General features: G+C 37.4%; 1 protein-coding gene across 1 annotated transcript in view; it reads right to left on the bottom strand.

Annotated features, from left to right (window-relative positions):
• The window catches only part of adamts16 (ADAM metallopeptidase with thrombospondin type 1 motif, 16), a 113,072-nt gene that overhangs the window by 9,776 nt on the left and 83,750 nt on the right, over positions 1–19,546 (bottom strand). Inside the window, exons 16-18 of the mRNA XM_061945085.1 lie at positions 18,151–18,395; positions 17,844–17,979; positions 14,597–14,723 (exon numbers count right to left, since the gene is read on the bottom strand). Of these exons, the coding sequence (XP_061801069.1) occupies positions 14,597–14,723; positions 17,844–17,979; positions 18,151–18,395 (508 nt within the window). The remainder of the gene's footprint in view (positions 1–14,596; positions 14,724–17,843; positions 17,980–18,150; positions 18,396–19,546) is intronic.

Consider the following 19,546-nt stretch of genomic DNA (forward strand, 5'->3'; position numbering starts at 1 on the left):
GAAGTGTGAAGTAAATTATATTTATATAGCGCTTTTCTCTAGTGACTCAAAGCGCTTTTACATAGTGAAACCCAATATCTAAGTTACATTTAAACCAGTGTGGGTGGCACTGGGAGCAGGTGGGTAAAGTGTCTTGCCCAAGGACACAACGGCAGTAACTAGGTTGGTGGAAGCGGGGATCGAACCTGGAACCCTCAAGTTGCTGGCACGGCCGCTCTACCAACCGAGCTACATATGTACAAAATAATCCTCATGATGTTGGTACGTCAGTCGAGGAAAATGAGCAAACTAAATAAATAACATCCTGTAATTTGATTTTGATATAATTTTTGATCTTAATAGATTGAAAACTAACACTAATGAGTTGACTGAACATTATCACATAATTTATGCAGAAAATATAAATAAAGACAAATAAAGATAGAATACTGTTAACCGCAACATGTAAGTGTAAAAAAAACCCAACAACATTATGATTTGTACAATTTCAGAATGTGCTAGTTCTATTTTTAAACAAAGAAAACAATCTAAAGTTGTCTTTGTTTTTAAGTTATCGTGCCGTGGTTTTACCAGTCCGGCCCACTTGGGAGTAGATTTTTCTCCATGTGGCGCCCGATCTAAAATGAGTTTGACAACCCTGAGCTAGATAATGCTACTCTGGCAATGTGTATGTACAGTAATGCATACAGTGACAATCAAAGACACGTGGGTAAACCCCCCCCCCCCCCCCCCCCCCCCACATATGCGGTCCTCTCCAAGGTTTCTCATAGTCATTCACATCGACGTCCCACTGGGGTGAGTTTTTCCTTGCCCTTATGTGGGCTTTGTACCGAGGATGTCGTTGTGGCTTGTGCAGCCCTTTGAGACACTTGTGATTTAGGGCTATATAAATAAACATTGATTGATTGATTGATTGATTGGTTACTCCCACATTATGTAAGTCAAATATAAGGATACAATTGAGAAAGTATCTATGTAGTACTAGCCTGGCTTGTAAATTACTTTTATCACTAGTGCCTCCAAGATTTTGTGATGATGCGATCTCGCCAATTCACACAAAATCAGGCAAATTCAAACATTACCGACGAATTATATGCAGCCTTGCAACTTTGTCCAATCCCCGCAATTTCCATGCAAATTTTTGGCTAATAATTGACATTTTTGCCAGTCGAATTTGTCCAAGCAACACTTAAATGCAAGGTAACTGTCTAACCCACCTTTGTCAAACTCAAAGCTCGGTGGCTAGATCTGGCCTCCCACATCATTTCATGTGGCCTGCGAAAGCCTACAAATAATATCGGTTAGTAAAGTACTTTATCTTTTCTTACTAAATGTACAGTATATCATTCCATTTTGACATTAAAAAATACATGTGCTGCATGCAATGTATATCTTTTAAACTTTGATTGTATCTAATAATGCAACAACATTTATATTGTAATACATTCCAAAACACTTTTTGTTGAAATAGAAATAAATACTTAAATATCTGCTTGACTTATGATTTCAATGCAAGTATACAGTACAGGTCAAAAGTTTGGACACACCTTCTCCTCATTCACTGCGTATTCTTTATTTTCATGACTATTTACATTGTAGATTGTCACTGAAGGCATCGAAACTATGAATGAACACATGTGGAGTTATGTACTTAACAAACAAATGTGAAATAACTGAAAACATGTTTTATATTCTAGTTTCTTCAAAATAAACCCCCCTTTGTTCTGATTACTGCTGCACACTCTTGGCATTCTCTCGATGAGCTTCAAGCACACATGTTAAGTGAAAACCTTTTCAGGTGACTACCTGAAGTGGTAGTCACCTGAGCAAAGGGTGGCTATTTTGAAAAAACTAGAATATAAAACATGTTTTCAGTTATTTCACCTTTTTTTGTTAAGTACATAACTCCACATGTGTTCATTCATAGTTTTGATGACTTCAGTGACAATCTACAATGTAAATAGTCATAAAAAAAGAAAAAAACGCATTGAATGAGAAGGTGTGTCCAAACTTTTGGCCTCTACTGTGTGTGTGTGTGTGTGTATATATATATATATATATATATACATATATATATATACATTTATACACACACACACACACACACACACACACACACACACACACACACACACACGCACACACACACACACACACACACACACACATACACACACACACACACACACCCACACACACACATTTTGGTGCTGCTACTTCTACCGTCCAAACAACTTTGGCACTGTTTTTCCATATACATTGTTACACTATTAATAACGACAACTGTAGATTTTAAGATAAACAACTGGCAGCTCTGTTGCATGAATTTTACTATAATAAACAATGTTACTGTTTTTCCATTCCATTAACAGTAATATTCTGTAAAAAAAAAAGAAAAAAGAAAAAGACTGGACTCAGCTGCCAGTTTTTTGGAGTAAAATCTAAAGATTTTTTTTCATTAATTTATTATTACTGTTGTATTTCCAACAAAATTCACCGCTATCGATTGCTTTTAACAGTTACCCAATGTTCTCATTAAAGTGCAAATAAACTACATACAAAAGTTTACGATCAACGTTCAACCACAAAATGTGCACAATAACGTGTGCAACTTGTGGACGACACAGCAGGTATCAGACAATAAAATCTGGAATATACTCTCGCGCCATGTAGCTTGCAACCCCTCTGACAGCATCTTAGTTTGTTTAAAGCTCTTCCGCGGGGGCTGGTGAATGACTTGCAATTCTCTCCCAAAACCCTAAAGGGCAGTGTTTTACAGCATGAACCCTAAAGGGCAGTGTTTTCCTGCATGAATAACCACAACTCTTGTTGACTAGCTTCTTGAGAGGGAGCGCTTTCTGTGTGTAGTAGTGGTTGTAGTAAACAATGGCGTCTGAAGCGACACTCACTTGAATGTTTGAGCTGGAACTACTGTATTTTCCGGACTATAAAGCACCATTTTTTTCCAATGCTTTGAACCCTACGGCTTCTTAAATGGTGTGGGTAATTTATGGATTTATTTTCGCTAACAGCCATAATATTTTGTACACTACAAATAGTTCAAGACACTGAAAAAGTGTGTTATTGTTTGTGCTATGTGTTATGCTATTTGGGCGCTAACTGCAAGGGCTGTGTGTTGAACATGTATTTTCTGTTTAGTGCCTTGAGCCGGAAGTACAACTGTTCATGCTCGAATGGGTTCTTCATTCATCATTACTACACCGTCCCATGTGCGATATCTCTTGGAGTTATTTCATGCATGTTTGTAATCTAATTAAGATAGCGTCGTTAGTATTAGTGAATATGCTAACACATTTACAAATGCCTGTGGTAGTATTATTAACTTACAATGGCATTCTTTTTGTATTGTTTCAGTTTTGTAAATTCACCAACATTTTACAATAGAGTTATTGAGTCTGTTTAGCTGATTGGAGAGCTATCGCCTTGATAGTAGAAGAATGAGGATGTAATCCGACATGTTGGTACACTTTGACAGCCTATTTAGACCCAGAATGGGCAAGAATGACATGAAAAGACGCTTGGCTCCCCTCCCCTTTTCTTTGTAATTTTTCATCTAAAACGGGAATTTAACAAGATTCATCAGTTGGCATCCTAATGACAACATACTAAGTGATGTTTTATTATGTTTGTTGGCCCTCATAAAGTCTGCAGTGAGTAATAATCAGTGATGTAGCGGAAAAAAAAGCGTACATTGTGATGCACTTTTGAAATTAATGCTCTGCGTATGAAATGATCAAAATACGTAAATATAAAATGTTATTATAAATGTGCCTGTTACTCCATTACATATATGATTACATCATCTATATAAAACTCTAATGGAGGTGTTTGGATGTTTTTTAAGGGCTTTTATAGGCAGAATAGAGCGACTCGTATAGGCTCCATTTCAGGCAGACTTTTGATCGCATTTATTTAATATTTAGAATGCAAGAAAAGAAGAAAAAACATATGTGTCTTATATAAGGATTGTGAATGATAAGCAACATTCCCAAAAAAGTGCAGTTCTACTTTAAAGTCTGGTGCAGTTATTATATTAATGGATTCGATTTATATAGCGCTTTTCTAGACACTCAAAGCGCTTCACAGAAGTGAGAACCCATCATTCATTCACACCTGGTGGTGGTAAGCTACTTGGCTGCCAGTTTGCGCCTACGGCCCCTCCGACCACCACCTATCATTCATCATTCATTCACCAGTGTGAGCGGCACTGGGAGCAAGGGTGAAGTGTCCTGCCCAAGGACACAACGGTAGTAATTTTGGATAGCAAGAGGCGGGGAGCGAGCCTGCAACACTCAGGTTTCTGGCACGGCCGCTCTACCCACTACGCCATACATGTAAAACATTTTATTTCTTCTAAGATGAAATTAAGTAGTTACAAGCTGATCAATCACAGCTCTGCGGTCTGTGTCACCGGTAACACCAAGCTTGATTTTTTTTGGTTAAGGTCTGCGAGAAGGTCTGCAGGGGAGGAGCAAGACGTGTCGCTTACACGAGTTATGTGACGCGAGAGTATATTCCCTACTTAAGACAAAAAACACCTAGAGAAAACTGCATTTTACATTGCAATTTTTGGGAAGAACTTCTTCAAATACACACATCTCAAAAAACATCCCACGAGATCCGGGGAGTGGGGGGGGACTTATACATTTCTGTCAATGTTCACAAACGTTTAATTTAGGATGCACATTTTGTTCGATTTATTGAAAATCAGTGTTTTTTGAAACGTTATACATTCATAAAATCGCAAGGGGATGGAATTTTAATGAAAAAATAAACCCTGAAAACATAACTTTTGCCACAATGTTTTTTAAAAAACTGCTACAAAATCACTAACAAGCCTGCGAAATTGTGGCGGGACTATCATTTCTGCAGCTGTAGTTTAAAGTTAAAGTTAAAGTTAAAATACCACTGATAGTCACACACACACTAGGTGTGGTGAAATTAACCTCTGCATTTGACCCCTGGGAGGTGAGAGGAGCAGTGAACAGCAGCTGTGGCCGCTCTCGGGAAACATTTTTGGTGATTTAACCCCCAATTCCAACCATTGATGCTGAGTGCTAAGCAGGGAGGTAATGGGTCCCATTTTTATAGTCTTTGGTAAGACCCGGCCGGGGTTTGAACTCACAACCTACCGATCTCAGGGTAAATCCCATACTTGCCAACCCTCCCGGATTTTCCGGGAGACTCCCGAAATTCAGCGCCTCTCCCGAAAACCTCCCGGGACAAATTTTCTCCCGAAAATTTCCCGAAATTCAGGCACACAATATGACGTTATAACTGTAGAATGATCGAGGGCGAGTTCTTGGTTTCTTATGTGGGTTTATTGTTAGGCAGTTTCATTAACGTCCTCTCAGCGCGGTAACACCACACAACAACAGCAGTCACGTTTTTGTCTACTGTAAAGCAGTTCGTCTGCCGTAAACAGCAATGTTGTGACACTCTTAAACTGGACAATACTGCCATCTAGTGCATTTGATGAAAGCACTTTTTGCGTGCCACACAGCAATGCATCATCAGAGGGCGTTCAGCATGGTTAGAAAAATAGTGACAAATAGAACAAGGATGGACAATTCAACCCTTAACTCAACAATGAGTAGATGAGTGTTATGTGTGTGTATATGTGTAAATAAATGAACACTGAAATTCAAGTATTTATTTTATTTATTTATATATATATCTTATATATATATATGAAATACTTGACTTGGTGAATCCTAGCTGTAAATATACTCCTCCCCTCTTAACCACGTCCCCAACCACGCCCCTCCCCCAACCACGCCCCCTCCCCGCCCCCCACCTCCCGAAATTGGAGGTCTCAAGGTTGGCAAGTATGGTGAATCCTCTAACCACAAGGCCACTGAGCAGGCTAGTTTCCGGCTAATTTGTCAAAGAAAAATCATTCCAAATATAGTTCAGGAGATGAAGATTTGAATTAAATTTGTTGACCCCGACAAGGGACAAGTGGTACAAAATGGATGGATGGATGGATTGTGATTGGGTACTGGTGTAGTACAATTTGCTGCCTTTTAAGCAGGCAGCAGAACTCTCGGACATTTCCCAACAAGTATCGCTCCAGTACTGCTACCAATGTGGTGGTTATACCAAAAAGGTAATTCAGTGGTAAAACTGAACAAATAATTCAAAACTGGCAGTGATCCTTGATGGTCAGAGCCAAAAGATACAATAGAAAAAAGGGACTGGTATAACGGATTTTTTTTTTTATCAGCTACTTTGCTTTAGCTATCCTTCCAAGTTCGTCCATCCATGTTTTTTGAGAACTGACCTATCGACACTCACATTCGCACCTACGGATAATGTTGCATCTTCATTTAAATGTTTTCGGACTGTGGGAAAGACAAAAACTCAGACACAGAACCTCAACTCAACCCACACGTTCTTCCCTCGACACCAAACAATAATCTTGTGAATGTTTAAAGAAAAATGGTAGAGCCGAGACAAGAATGATAATCCATAACTGTAACCACCAGACTTTGTCAGTCTCCTTTTATCATTGACACCTGACACACTGTAAGTGGTATGACCCTCAGGCTTAACTTGCTAAAGTGTTAGACATGTATTCATGGCTGGCTGGCTTCAGAGCAAGTTAAAACAACCCAAACTCAGAGCTTTTTGACTGTAACCTAAACCTTCACGTCTGCACTCATCTCTACTAGAACCAAACATACATCTCATATGGCTTTTATTACTTCATATTTTGTTAAGCCTCTTAACAAATGTGTTGCAAGCTGTACGGTCTTAAAATTCTTAGACCCAAATAATTGCTTACTGGGTCAAAATCATGTCACATGAGGAGCAGGTTTTTCTATCACTGCAATATAGTTTAATATGCCTAAATCTTGTTCTGTGACCCATTAAAGTTGAGCTAGATATCCCTATTTATTTTTATTCAGCTGCTACATAGAAATCAATGCTTATTTATGCCTTATACCCATATCTAAAAGCACGGATATGTTTTGTGACATACGGTTGTCCCTTATCAAATAGGCATATATCACAATTCTTTGGCCTAAATTAAGCATTTTCAAGCATACAAATTGCTAAAAATCTGAGCCGAGGATGTCGTTGTGGCTTGTGCAGCCCTTTGAGACACTCGTGATTTAGGGCTGTATAAGTAAACTTTGATTGATGGATTGATTGAAAAAAAAGTAGAACAGTTAATACTACAGTATTAGCCACTAGAGGAGACTAAACCAATCAGAGCACGCTTTTCAGTATCATGGCCACTTATTGGCTCAGCCTCAGGCAGCATTAATATATTGGATTAAAAGAGTGTAAAGGTGACTAAAGGGTGTTATTTATGGTCAAGAGGGCTTGTATAATGCAAACAAATTTAATAGGTTGTAAACAGGTTTTTATGCTTTAGATATGAAAATGAATGATTCCTACTTGGCGGAAATTAATTAATCGCGGTCATGTCTGGAACCAATTATTGACGGTAAACAAGGTAATCACTGTAAAACTAAGACAAAAATAATAGTGACAGAATAAAGTTTGTTTGTATTGTACTTCTAAACACATTTGTTTTGCTTTTGATGTTTTTACTCACTTTTTGCAAATGCTATGTGAGCCACTTCATTGTACCAATGGCAAAAGTGTCTAATGATGCGGCGAGTGTATCTAAACAATGCAAACCTCGTAGTGTGATCAATATCATGCACACAGGATGACTACATTAGTCTTTGGCTGAGACATAATATTTTAGAGCACCAATGAGGACCATCTAAAATGCTGATTAAATTTAGAGCCCCATCATATCTTTCCAGAGCCAAGACATATTTGGACATGTTACACTTAATTAGTTACTCTTACTTGTAAACTCAACCCTGGATTTTTGTATTTGTATTTTTCCATAAATATTTTAGTGGTTAAATAATTTCCTGTAAAGTGTTAACTTGGCTTGTAGTGGTCATATAACTTCCTTACAGACTATATTTCACCACACTTCAGTTCTTAGTCACTCAGCTGTATTTACAATAGCTTATGACTATGTTGCTTTACCTAATTACAGCCTAAAAAGCAAATGGCTAGAGTCATTAGCAAAAGGTAAAGTAATATTAAGTCCAGTCACAATATGTATTAGTTAGAACCTTGGTACCCTCACAAGCAAACAAATAGAAGACAACTGGGTCACTTTAACACTGTCTGTACTGTATATAAAACTTGCTTCTGGTCTCAATGACACAGTCTAGATTCCTACTGGGAGCATCAATTAGGTGAGTTGCAGAATGGGAATCCCCATACTTGCTTATATATGTATGTGTGTGTGTGTGTTAGTATCAGTGTGTATTTCACACTGGAAGACTGAATGATATCATTGTCTGCAGGTGAGGGGACATCAGATCCCCTGTTCAATGATGTAATCCCTCCTTCATTCAATTTAAAATTTGAAGTGAATACCTGTCGGCCTTAGATTAGAATGACCATGCAGAGATGGACTATCGTCAACAGCAGATAATCATTTTGAAGATTTTTATTGGTAATTTGCCTGAGCTGACAGTTTATGCACAAGCAGGGCCAATAAACATTGGGAAAGTGGTGTTGAGTTTTATATACAGTACAGACAGTGTTAAAGTGACCTAGTTGTCTTCTATGTGTTTGCTTGTGAGGGTATCAAGGTTCTAACTAATACATATTGTGACTGGATTTAATATTACTTTACCTTTTGCTAATGACTCTAGCCATTTGCTTTTTAGGCTGTAATTAGGTAAAGCAACATAGTCATAAGCTATTGTAAATACAGCTGAGTGACTAAGAACTGAAGTGTGGTGGAATATAGTTTTTCACATGAACATAGAGAGACTGGGACATGTTTCAGTTCGGTTTACATTCCAAAGCATGATATACAAATTAACTATAACACCATACACATCTCCTTGCTCGCATTTACGTTATATACCTGTAAATCCCACATCTGATGCAAATAACATCCGTGTCAGAGTAGTCTGGTAGTTAAACGTGCAAAAAAAAGATTGCATTGTTAGCAACTAGTGCTCTTTTTCACTCAGAAACACAATTTACATTTGAACTTAAAAATGCCATTTTATATCATTTACAATACACTCTGCACTTATGATGTTCATATTAACCCTGAATTCAACTTTGACTTATGCCCCATAACAGACATTATCATTGGAAATGATTTATGTTTCGTCTAGTCAACTTAATCTATTTAGAAAATATACGCACACAACTGTTCTACACAACACATTCAGTTCTTCAAAACAGTAAACAATGGTCAAGGCGTGTGCGAGTTAGAGATAACAATAAAGTAAAACCATGACATAACAACCTGATTCACCTGTAAAATATATGTATGTATGTATGTATATATATATATATATATATATATATATATATATATACATATATATATATATATATATATATATATATATATATATATATATATATATATATATATATATATATATATATACACACACATACATACATACATACATATCTTTTAAATATCAGATTCTAAAAGCAACAACTACTTTTATATTGTAGTGGTACCTTAGTTTTAGATTAAAATTGCTGCCAAAAATGTGTTTCGTTCTTTGTGCACTATCTCAGTTATCACATGGTCAAACATTGCGGTCATCCACTCTGTCCTGCCTTGGGCTCTAACCAATGACCACACATCTCCATAACAATAAAATTAAGTTCAGCCCTGAGCTAACAACTCCATCCATCCATCCATTTTCTACCGCTTATTCCCTTTGGGGTCGCGGGGGGCGCTGGAGCCTATCTCAGCTACAATCGGGCGAAAGGCGGGGTACACCCTGGACAAGTCGCCACCTCATCGCAGGGCCAACACAGATAGACAGACAACATTCACACTCACATCCACACAGTAGGGCCAATTTAGTGTTGCCAATCAACTTATCCCCAGGTGCATGTCTTTGGAAGTGGGAGGAAGCCGGAGTACTCGGAGGGAACCCACGCAGTCACGGGGAGGACATGCAAACTCCACACAGAAAGATCCCGAGCCCGGGATTGAACCCAAGACTACTCAGGACCTTCGTATTGTGAGGCAGATGCACTAACCCCTCTGCCACCGTGAAGCCCAGCTAACAACTCAAAGGTGTTAAAACAATGTCCAGTGCCGCTCTTACAGCATTAGGAAGTAACTAAATCCTATATTAATAGTAGATACATTGTAAAACATAGATACAATATTATTTAAAAGTTCTTCAAAACCATGCATGTCATTGGCGTGGTGCTGTTGGGAGAGTGGCCGTGCCAGCAACCTGAGGGTTCCTGGTTCGATCCCCACCTTCTACCAACCCCGTCACGTCCGTTGTGTCCTTGAGAAAGACACGTCACCCTTGCTCCTGATGGGTCATGGTTAGGGCCTTGCATGGCAGCTCCCACCATCAGCGTGTGAATGTGTGTGTGAATGTGGAAATAATATCAAAGCGCTTTGAGTACCTTGAAGGTAGAAAAGCGCTATACAGGTATAACCCATTTACATTTACATTTTGGGGGGTAGTTATTATTCATAAACATATACAAAGTTCCCTTACCCAGAAACCCTAAAAAATTGTTTGCACTTTGTGTATGTCATGTTTTTGAAGTATAGTATGTATTTATTTGGAAAATGTCCCAAAAATTAATCTGCTTAAATATTGTCAAATTATTTCTTATTTCATTCTCACACTAATTTACAAAATCCGAGGTCCCAACAAACTTTTGAAAGTGTTTGACTTTTGATACAACATGATATACAATTGTAGCTGAGGACTCTTTCCAGACATCCACAGAAAATATGCACTAACATTAGTTTAGTTTCTTAGTTAAATCCCTCCAAACCTATAACAGCCTTGTCAACTGTGTCTACTTTTATTAGCAAGTACTGTATGTGGCTAATATTTCATACCACAGCTAAAAGACTTCATGGGAATACCCAGTACTTCGAGTTGGGCTCCATAGAAATTGATGCTTCAACAACAGCTGTTAAAAGATTCAACATAAATGTCTTGTACTGTATATCTGTGTTAGAGATATCGTGCAAAACAAACAGGTTGGCATGCATGAAGGGAGTAACACATGCACCACAGCTGCACAAACTATTCTACCGTAAAAACTGTATACATTAATTACCAACTATTTCCGTAATTAATCTATTTTGCAATACCTTTGAGAATTGTTTTTAATGTCATGCATCTGTCTTGAAAAACAATATTCCCAAACATGTTAATCATAAACATAACTTCAAGTTATTTTCCCATTAGCGTTATCCCAGGTGTGTCATTCACTGATTTTCTCCTGTAGTCTGGCTCTTTATGATACTGTGCAGAGCAAAAACTGACAAAAGTATGGATATTTGCCAGTCACGTTGTGTCTTTATGCACATATGTAATGTGCATATTGAATGCCAAAGACAGTGACGAAACCATCTTATCTTTCAGACCCACTCATCATCTATATTTGTAGATTAGAACAAATAAAGTATTTTTGCTAATATTAGTTATACATTTGTATAAAACAATAAGCATGGTCAAATATGGATTATTGTTCTTGCACCATGCATATCGATGAATAGATTGTGCAATACAGTGCATGACATTTTGTATGAATTTGTTCTTAAATCTTTAATTATTAGCAATAGAAAAGAAAACTTTGATTCTTGAACAAATAAGTGGTCATCCAGCACTCCAGAAGGGCTTGTTTACAATCTTAGTGGTTCCACAATTTTTGAGTTTATCACATTTTTAAATAGATTTATTCTAAAATAAATATAGAGCTGCCAAAATTTGGTGTTTGCAATCCAGTAGACCTCCTTCCATGCACTTTTGTCTAAGCTTGGTAGTTGGCAACAACTTTATTAATATTAGAGGTAAGGTTCTGTGCTGTTGGGACTCTTGGATTGATGGTTTGCAGGTGTTCATTTGTGAGACGACTCCTATGCGATGATTTTAATATCGTACAAGCCACTGCACATCTAGTGTATCACTATATTGATGAAAAAAAGGTGTTATGTTCCAGTCATCGTTTTTTCTGGCAGGTCAAAATGCGCATAACAGCCGGTGAATGTATTTTCATGTGAGGAGACTCCATTCGCATTGATGGACATTTTTTTTAACATTGTATGGAGGAAGTGCGTACTTTGTTGTTGTTGTTGTTGTTCATTCTTATTTAGCGTTGTATTTTCCGACAGTTTGAGAGTCACTGAATCCATCCTGACTGTTAAGTTCAGTTCATTTCAGTTTCAATTTTTTTCGAACATGCAATGTAATGCATCACACATTTCCAGTTGTTTCATTACAGCACAGCTTATTTAATCCTAACCCTTTTCATACCATAGCAATTTTATTAAATGTCCTTGTTCTCTGTAACAGAACAGTGAACAAATAAATAATAAACAATATACCGCAGCAAGCATACAAATATTAAATACATAAATAATCTTTGTCTCAATAAAAAAAAAAAAAAGAAAAAAAAAAGGTTTCAAGATGTTCATCATAATTATTGTTCTGTGTACTTTGTGAACACTTGTAGTTTGAACAGTCTCTTAAACTGAATGATATTGGTGTTTGTTTGATTTCTTTGGTTAATTCATTCCATAATTTAATTCCACATACTGATATACTAGCATACAAATGTTTTAAATTAGATTTTCCTCTAAGGTTCTATTTCTCCTCTTTTATTGATTGTTGTACAGGTTATAGTTTGCTTTATACATTATTTTAGCTGTTTGCAAATGCACCTAATCGTTGAATTTCAATAATTGCGATTTAATAAATAAAGGGTTTATATGTTCTCTATATCCAACATTATGTATTATTCTAATTGATGTTTTTTGTAACACAGTTAGTGAATGAAGCGCACATTTGTAATTGTTTCCCCATATTTCTACACAGTAACTCAGATATGGTAAAACTAATTGATTGGATGAGCAAGAGGAAAACGGTAGGGAAAGTATACACTTTAAAAGGGGCCTTCTACGCAAAACCAACTTTTCTTACCTATTGGCGTCCCTAGTTTTGGTATATTTAAGATCTGCATAAGTCCTTAAAATTTGAAATCAAACCATGGAGGCACGGCGGTGAGATTAATTAAACAATTTTGCCTTCCTTCATACTTCCTCCAAATGAGCCGTATGGAATGTTCACGTACTTGTGATGTTTTTCCCATTGGTAATGTTCGTGGCTATATCCATATATGGTAAAGTTTTACCCGAAGAGCTTCACGCTAGTCTGCCATTGTAGTCTGACGCTGTAGTCAATAAGTTCATTCTTTTTCTCCATCCTCTTGTTGTGGGGCAGACTGGCTCGTATATGTACATGCATCCTCCGCTGTTGCCATTTCTAATACAAAGTAGCATATAGTTTGAACTAATATCTGTCAGTGGACTCCAAATATATCTGTCAGTGGACTCCAAATGGAAGCGCTAAAAACTACAACGTGGCTGATAATGTGGACCGCCCACAAAACGGCGCATCCTGAAGAGGTGGTCAGTAAGTGGCTTGAAGATGGTCTGTTAAACATAATTATGCAACATTTTTACCAAAGAACCATCATTACATGTAATGTCGACCACAAGGAAGTGTTTTTAATGCAGAAAAAAAACATACTATGACCCCTTTAAATGAGATCGTTGTAAATGTTTTGGTGTGTGTGTTCTTTCGTTTTGTTTTTCATTTTATATCCACACAAAAACATCACAATCCGGGAGATTCGTAACTTCAGTTGGGATGTAGGTACACAAGGGCATTATCCGGGAGTCTTATGAATACACCGCAAGAGTTGGCATTGTCTGTAAGTAATCAACCTAGCAGTGGATTTTGTTTAACCTCATCCTTTCATTAACATCATATCCAACATAAAACAATGTTTGCGGTGGATCCTGATAGAACTTTTGTTTTGTTATAAGTTTTGGGTTGTGACTTTGTCCTCACTCTGTTGTTCAAAACAAACACATGTTATAACAAGTCCTGACAGTTTGTGAGGTATCATACTGAACTGGATGAAGCCATAAACATAACATCCAGTTAAATTTCCCTTTCCTCACATGCATGTTTTGGCTATAATACAAATTGTTTTTTTATACTATGTGAGAGGAAAGATTGTGTCATTATACAACAGGTGCTTTACTGGACTGGGAAAGGGTGGAGAATCTCTGCTTGACATATTATCTTTATAATGAGGAGGTTGTGTGAAGTCTGGAAAAATTTGTTCAACCAATAAACATTTCTTTTTAACCTTGTGTGCACCTATTGTGCAGATGTGTGGCTATTGTAGGCCAATTACACAGCAGCAGTTAAAATGTATGTGGGAGAAGTAAGACAACATGGACATACTGTAAGGTTAACTAAAGACTGTAATACCAAATAAAGGGTGGATGTCACTGTGAGAGAGGATAAAGGTAAAAACGACTAACATTCCACCTGTTGAATTTATATTGACCTGCCTTGTGTTTGGATATGGATATCATGCAGTGCTAATTGTCAATGTGTGATTGAAAGAAAATAACGAGTTTTTTTTAATGTATTGTCTCCTTCAAAACAACATCTTTTTCACGTTTTTCTCATATAATGTAAAAACTCACCTGGCCGGGCATGGCTGGGTGTTGCAGGGCATCACTCCTGTAGCTGGTCTTGATCTGGGATTACAGTATGACGTATTAACTTGCACTTGCATGTTTTTGTAACATGCGGGCTTGGTGTCCATATGGCCTGTGTGAAGAATAATAAACAATAATCAAGTAGTCATATAAACTTGCACAAAATGAAAATGATGCAGTTACCAAAATTGATGCTGGAATGCTATCAAATTAAAGCACAGGTATAACAGGAAAGCGAAGTCCAATTTGGAAAATGATAAACGCAAAGGTATGATTAGCCTCTAATGCTCAAAAGGGGCTCTGTACAAAACAATAGATTGCCATTCCTGAAACATGATGATCCGCCCTGCCTCTCCAACCACATATATGTCAGTATTGATATTAATTGATTTGATTTGTCTGTAACTTGATCCTTAGTTTGCTATTTGTCCCATACCGGTCAGAGAGGCCGTTTGCACTGCACACCAAATAGTCTAAACCAGGGGTGTCAAACTCAAATACAGAGTGGGCCAAAATTTAAAACTGAACAAAGCCGCGGGCCAAGGTTGAACAAATTAACCTTTTAATAGGGACCCAAACAAGTTTTGCATTGAATATTGAACAAGCAAGGCTTATATAACTTTATAGTGACATGCAAAATCGAGTTTCAAATAATAATAATAATTAAAAAATATCAATGGCATATCACATACAATTTAAATAAAAATGTAATGCCTCTTTTCTATTTGCAGCCTTCTGAGGTAAATATCAACATTAACTTTTTCCACAGGCTAATAAATTTGAAAATAAAATAACAATGAATAAACCAACCATTCAGAACTTTAAACTGCTCAGTTTGCAACACACTGATCTAATCTGATGTGCCCAAGCCAGATACCTGGCATCTTTTCTTGGATGCTAGTTCATTAATGTCGGGGCTCAGGCTTTGAGCTGAGGCAACCTTCATTATCGAACAAAGGTGTTCATCAGTCATTATATCTCGTAGTCCACCCGGACCACAGTCTTGGGGGCGTGCCTTAAAGGCACTGCCTTTAACGTCCTCTACGAGCTGTTGTCACGTTCGCTTTTCATCCAGTCTAACGAGTGCTGGCCCAGTCACAAGATATGTGCGGCTTCTGTACGCACACACACGTGAATGCAACGCATACTTGATCAACAGCGATACAGGTTACACTGAGGGTGGCCGTATAAACAACTTTAACACTGTTAGAAATATACGCCACACTGTGAATCCACACCAAACAAGAATGACAAACACATTTCGGGAGAACATCCGCACCGTAACACAACATAAACACAACAGAACAAATACCCAGAACCCTTTGCAGCACTAACTCTTCCGGGACGCTACAAAATACAAGCCCCGCTACCACCAACCCATATATATATATATATATATATATATATATATATATATATATATATGTAAATTCATACATTACATTACTTCAATTTATTTTCACATAAAAAAACACTATTTTAAGGTGTGGCAACTTTTATTTTATTTTGTAGTAGTCATATCAACTTCCTTGTTCATTTAAGGTATCTGGTCAACTTACCGGTACTTTGTTTTCACGTTATCGAACTCTGCATGCAAGTGACGTCGAGGCCACATTGGGGCCTGAGCGCGTTTATACTGAAGTCTGATTTTACTTGCAGTGTAAACAGTCAGGGGGAAAAATCAGATTTAGAATAATTCAGATTCGGGCCACGTTGACCTGTAGTGTAAACATAGTCTTTGTCAGTCACACTCTTGAATAAAGCAAAAGGCCGCAATCCAGTGGTCTACAACCAGGACACAAAAGAGGTGGAGCTGGTTAGGATGGACTGCAACAGACCAGGGTGAGGAACTTCAACCTTTGGGGTCAATTAATGGGAACTCTACACTGGGGGGCTTTGTTCACATTCACAAAAGCAAGCACGTGCGCATGCACAAACACACAAAGAGAAATGTGTAGTATGACTAATAAACACATGGCACACGTACACACTTTTGCACAGTGACCTTTTGCCACAGATCACTTGGCATAGGTGATTAGAGCACGCTTTACATGTGGCTCTCTGTGTGCAAGTCTGTGATCTTAATAGTGGGCCACTACAGAACAAAAGCCAGTGGTCAAGCTATGCATGTGTGTGCTTGCTTGTTAGTGCAAATCTCAGTGGAGCTGTGAGTAAGTCTGTGTGTAAACAATAAGACAACCAAGAGCAGCTAATGGACTCAGAGTAATGTTGGGAAGTGCGACTTCTCCAATTAAGCTGCAGTTAAAGACCTTATTAGAGGTCACAGAAGCTTGAGTGAACTTTGTGTTTGTTCTTTCATCTCCAAACTGTCCTCTTCGTCTTTAACCCACATTACGTAGTTCAAATAAATAATTAAAGCTGGTAGGTTATTTTTCATCATACTGTCTTTGTCTGCACAGTAGTTGTATTTGACCAGAAAGAAAAACTAACTTTTAGATAAGATATATTATTTAACGTACTACAAAAAACTACAATCATTTTATAAAGTATTTACCTTGGAGACCGATCGCAGTGAAGTTGGTTTCATGTTGTTTCATATTTACCTCCTTAGCTACAGCCGCAGTTCACCCGTACTGTGACCAGACTGCTCTGTATCGGAACAGGGAGCTCATGCGAGAAGTGCCGCTCTGAACCGTGGTCGTTTATACTTAGGATAACAGATGTCTACAGTATCTCCTTCGAGCTGCTTCTCCGCTTCTCATCAGCAGATTTTCCATATTTTCTCTGATAAATGTCTGAGGTTTAGATATTATTTCAACATCCTTGGCTGGGACAAAAACTGGCCCATGCTTCTGTAAGGTGCAAACTAGTGCTACACTGGAACTGCATCGCTATGTCGGCCAGACAGCTGGTTATGTTTTTGTTGATTAATGTCATTAATCCAATAATTATCATTCACTTCTTCTTTTAATTGCTCTCCTCCACACTCACTTTCTTCGTTCCAATGGGTGGGGTACAAAGTTATGTCGATCTCTAACAATGAGTTTTTGTTAGCGAGTAAAACCGTATATTTCCCGGATCTAAGGGGTTTCATTCTGACAATTGGTACGCCAACTAGCAGTGGGAAGGCTCGTAACTTAAATTTGTACTTAAAATTGAAAGCACAATAAAAATCCAAGACACAGCTTGTAACTCAATATATTTATGAGTTGAGTTAGCGCTGTATACTACATATTAAGAAGTTTGTGAGGGTGAAGATTAGTAAACATACCTCCGGCACATGATGCTGAGCACTTGGAGCGTATGACGGCCCAAGTATAATTGTGTTTTATTTGATTCCTTCCATCATCGGCTTTATTGAGGGTGTATTCCCAAAGTACCCCTGGGTTCAAACCTTGCAACAGTATCTGAAATATAGTAACATCTAGTGACACCAATGGGATAAAAGTACAAAAAATGTATGCAGTGTTAAAAGAAAATAAATAATAAGAATATAAAAACAACAGCTGAAAATTGTTGAAAAAGGCACTTATAATGCATTAAAACTTGCAGAGATATATCAAACCAATCAAAAGTACCTCTATAACAAGCGTCTCATTAGTGGGGCCAAATGATAAGAGGCTTTCTGGTCTGTTGTAAGGTCTCTTATATTCAAAAATTGCTCCCGCAATAGGATGTCTGCCTGGCCAGTCCACCGTCCAATGTCCATTCAAGAAGTAACGCCTCCGGGTGTCCCTGACAGCCAAGTAAGAGCTTGAAGTATTCAGTTCTAGAATCCGTATACTTCGAGCACCTGCTGGGATGACGACCACACCATAGTACTCTGATAAAAACAAAACAATTAGTTACTGTCAGTAGAATGGACAACATTAAATACAGTAAACATACATTATAATATGAACTGCAGTAATATAAAAACATTAAATTAAACATAGATTGAGAAACTTTTTTCCTATTGTTTTACAATAAATAATTTTAATTTATTTTTTTCCTTTTTTGTACTGTAGGTGGGAACCATTGGGCACCTCACGATTCAATTCAATTCTGATTGTTTGGGTTACGATTTGATTCAAAATCGATTCACGATTCAACACAATTCTCGTAATATAATATTTGGTGCATGGATTATAATAAAACAATTTCAAAACAGGTTACAGGTTTCAAAAGCTCCTCTTGGCGGCTGAAGTACGACTTAAGCGCACAGTGTTGGCCTAAAAAAAAGTTTTTTATTGATATATTTAAAAAGTTGTAATTATAAAAATCATAATTTGTTAATCAATCTAATAAAAGAAAATAGAGCAACCCCAACTCCAACCCAATCCCAGCTTTACAATACTTTGGATATAAATGTACAAAGCAATTGAGAAGACATAAGTACAATATTTATTAAATACTATACTAAAAAAGGACAACCAACATTTAATAAATGCAACAGTATCAATAATTATAGTAATATCAATAATAGTTGTTTAATTATTTTAATCCAAAAATGTATTATTAAAAACAAAACAAAAACATATATTTTTTAATGTTTTTTAGGGGAACTGTTATGCAAAACCAATTTGTCTTACCTATTAGTACCTGTTTTTGTAAATTGTAATCTCCATACGTCCCGGAAATGTTAATTCAAACCAGTTTCATTCATACTTCCTCCAAACGAGCCGTTTGGAATTTGCTTGATTTGTGCCATTTTTCCCATTGGTGATATCAGCAGATATCTACATGAACGGCAAGGTTTTACATGAAGAGGTTTGTGCAAGTCTGCCATTGTGGTCGGACGTAGTAGTCAATAAGTTCCTTCCTTTTCTCTATCTTATTCTGGGGCCGACCGGCTCGTACATGCACATGCATCTTCCGCTGTTGCCATTTCTTTTACAAAGTAGCATGTAATTTGACTTCATATCTGTCAGTAGACACGACATGGAGACGTTAAAAAGTACAACATGGCGGAGTGGAAGCGCGTAAATAAGACCA

This window comes from Nerophis lumbriciformis, linkage group LG04 (genome assembly GCF_033978685.3).
Source record: "Nerophis lumbriciformis linkage group LG04, RoL_Nlum_v2.1, whole genome shotgun sequence".
Classification (NCBI taxonomy): domain Eukaryota; kingdom Metazoa; phylum Chordata; class Actinopteri; order Syngnathiformes; family Syngnathidae; genus Nerophis; species Nerophis lumbriciformis.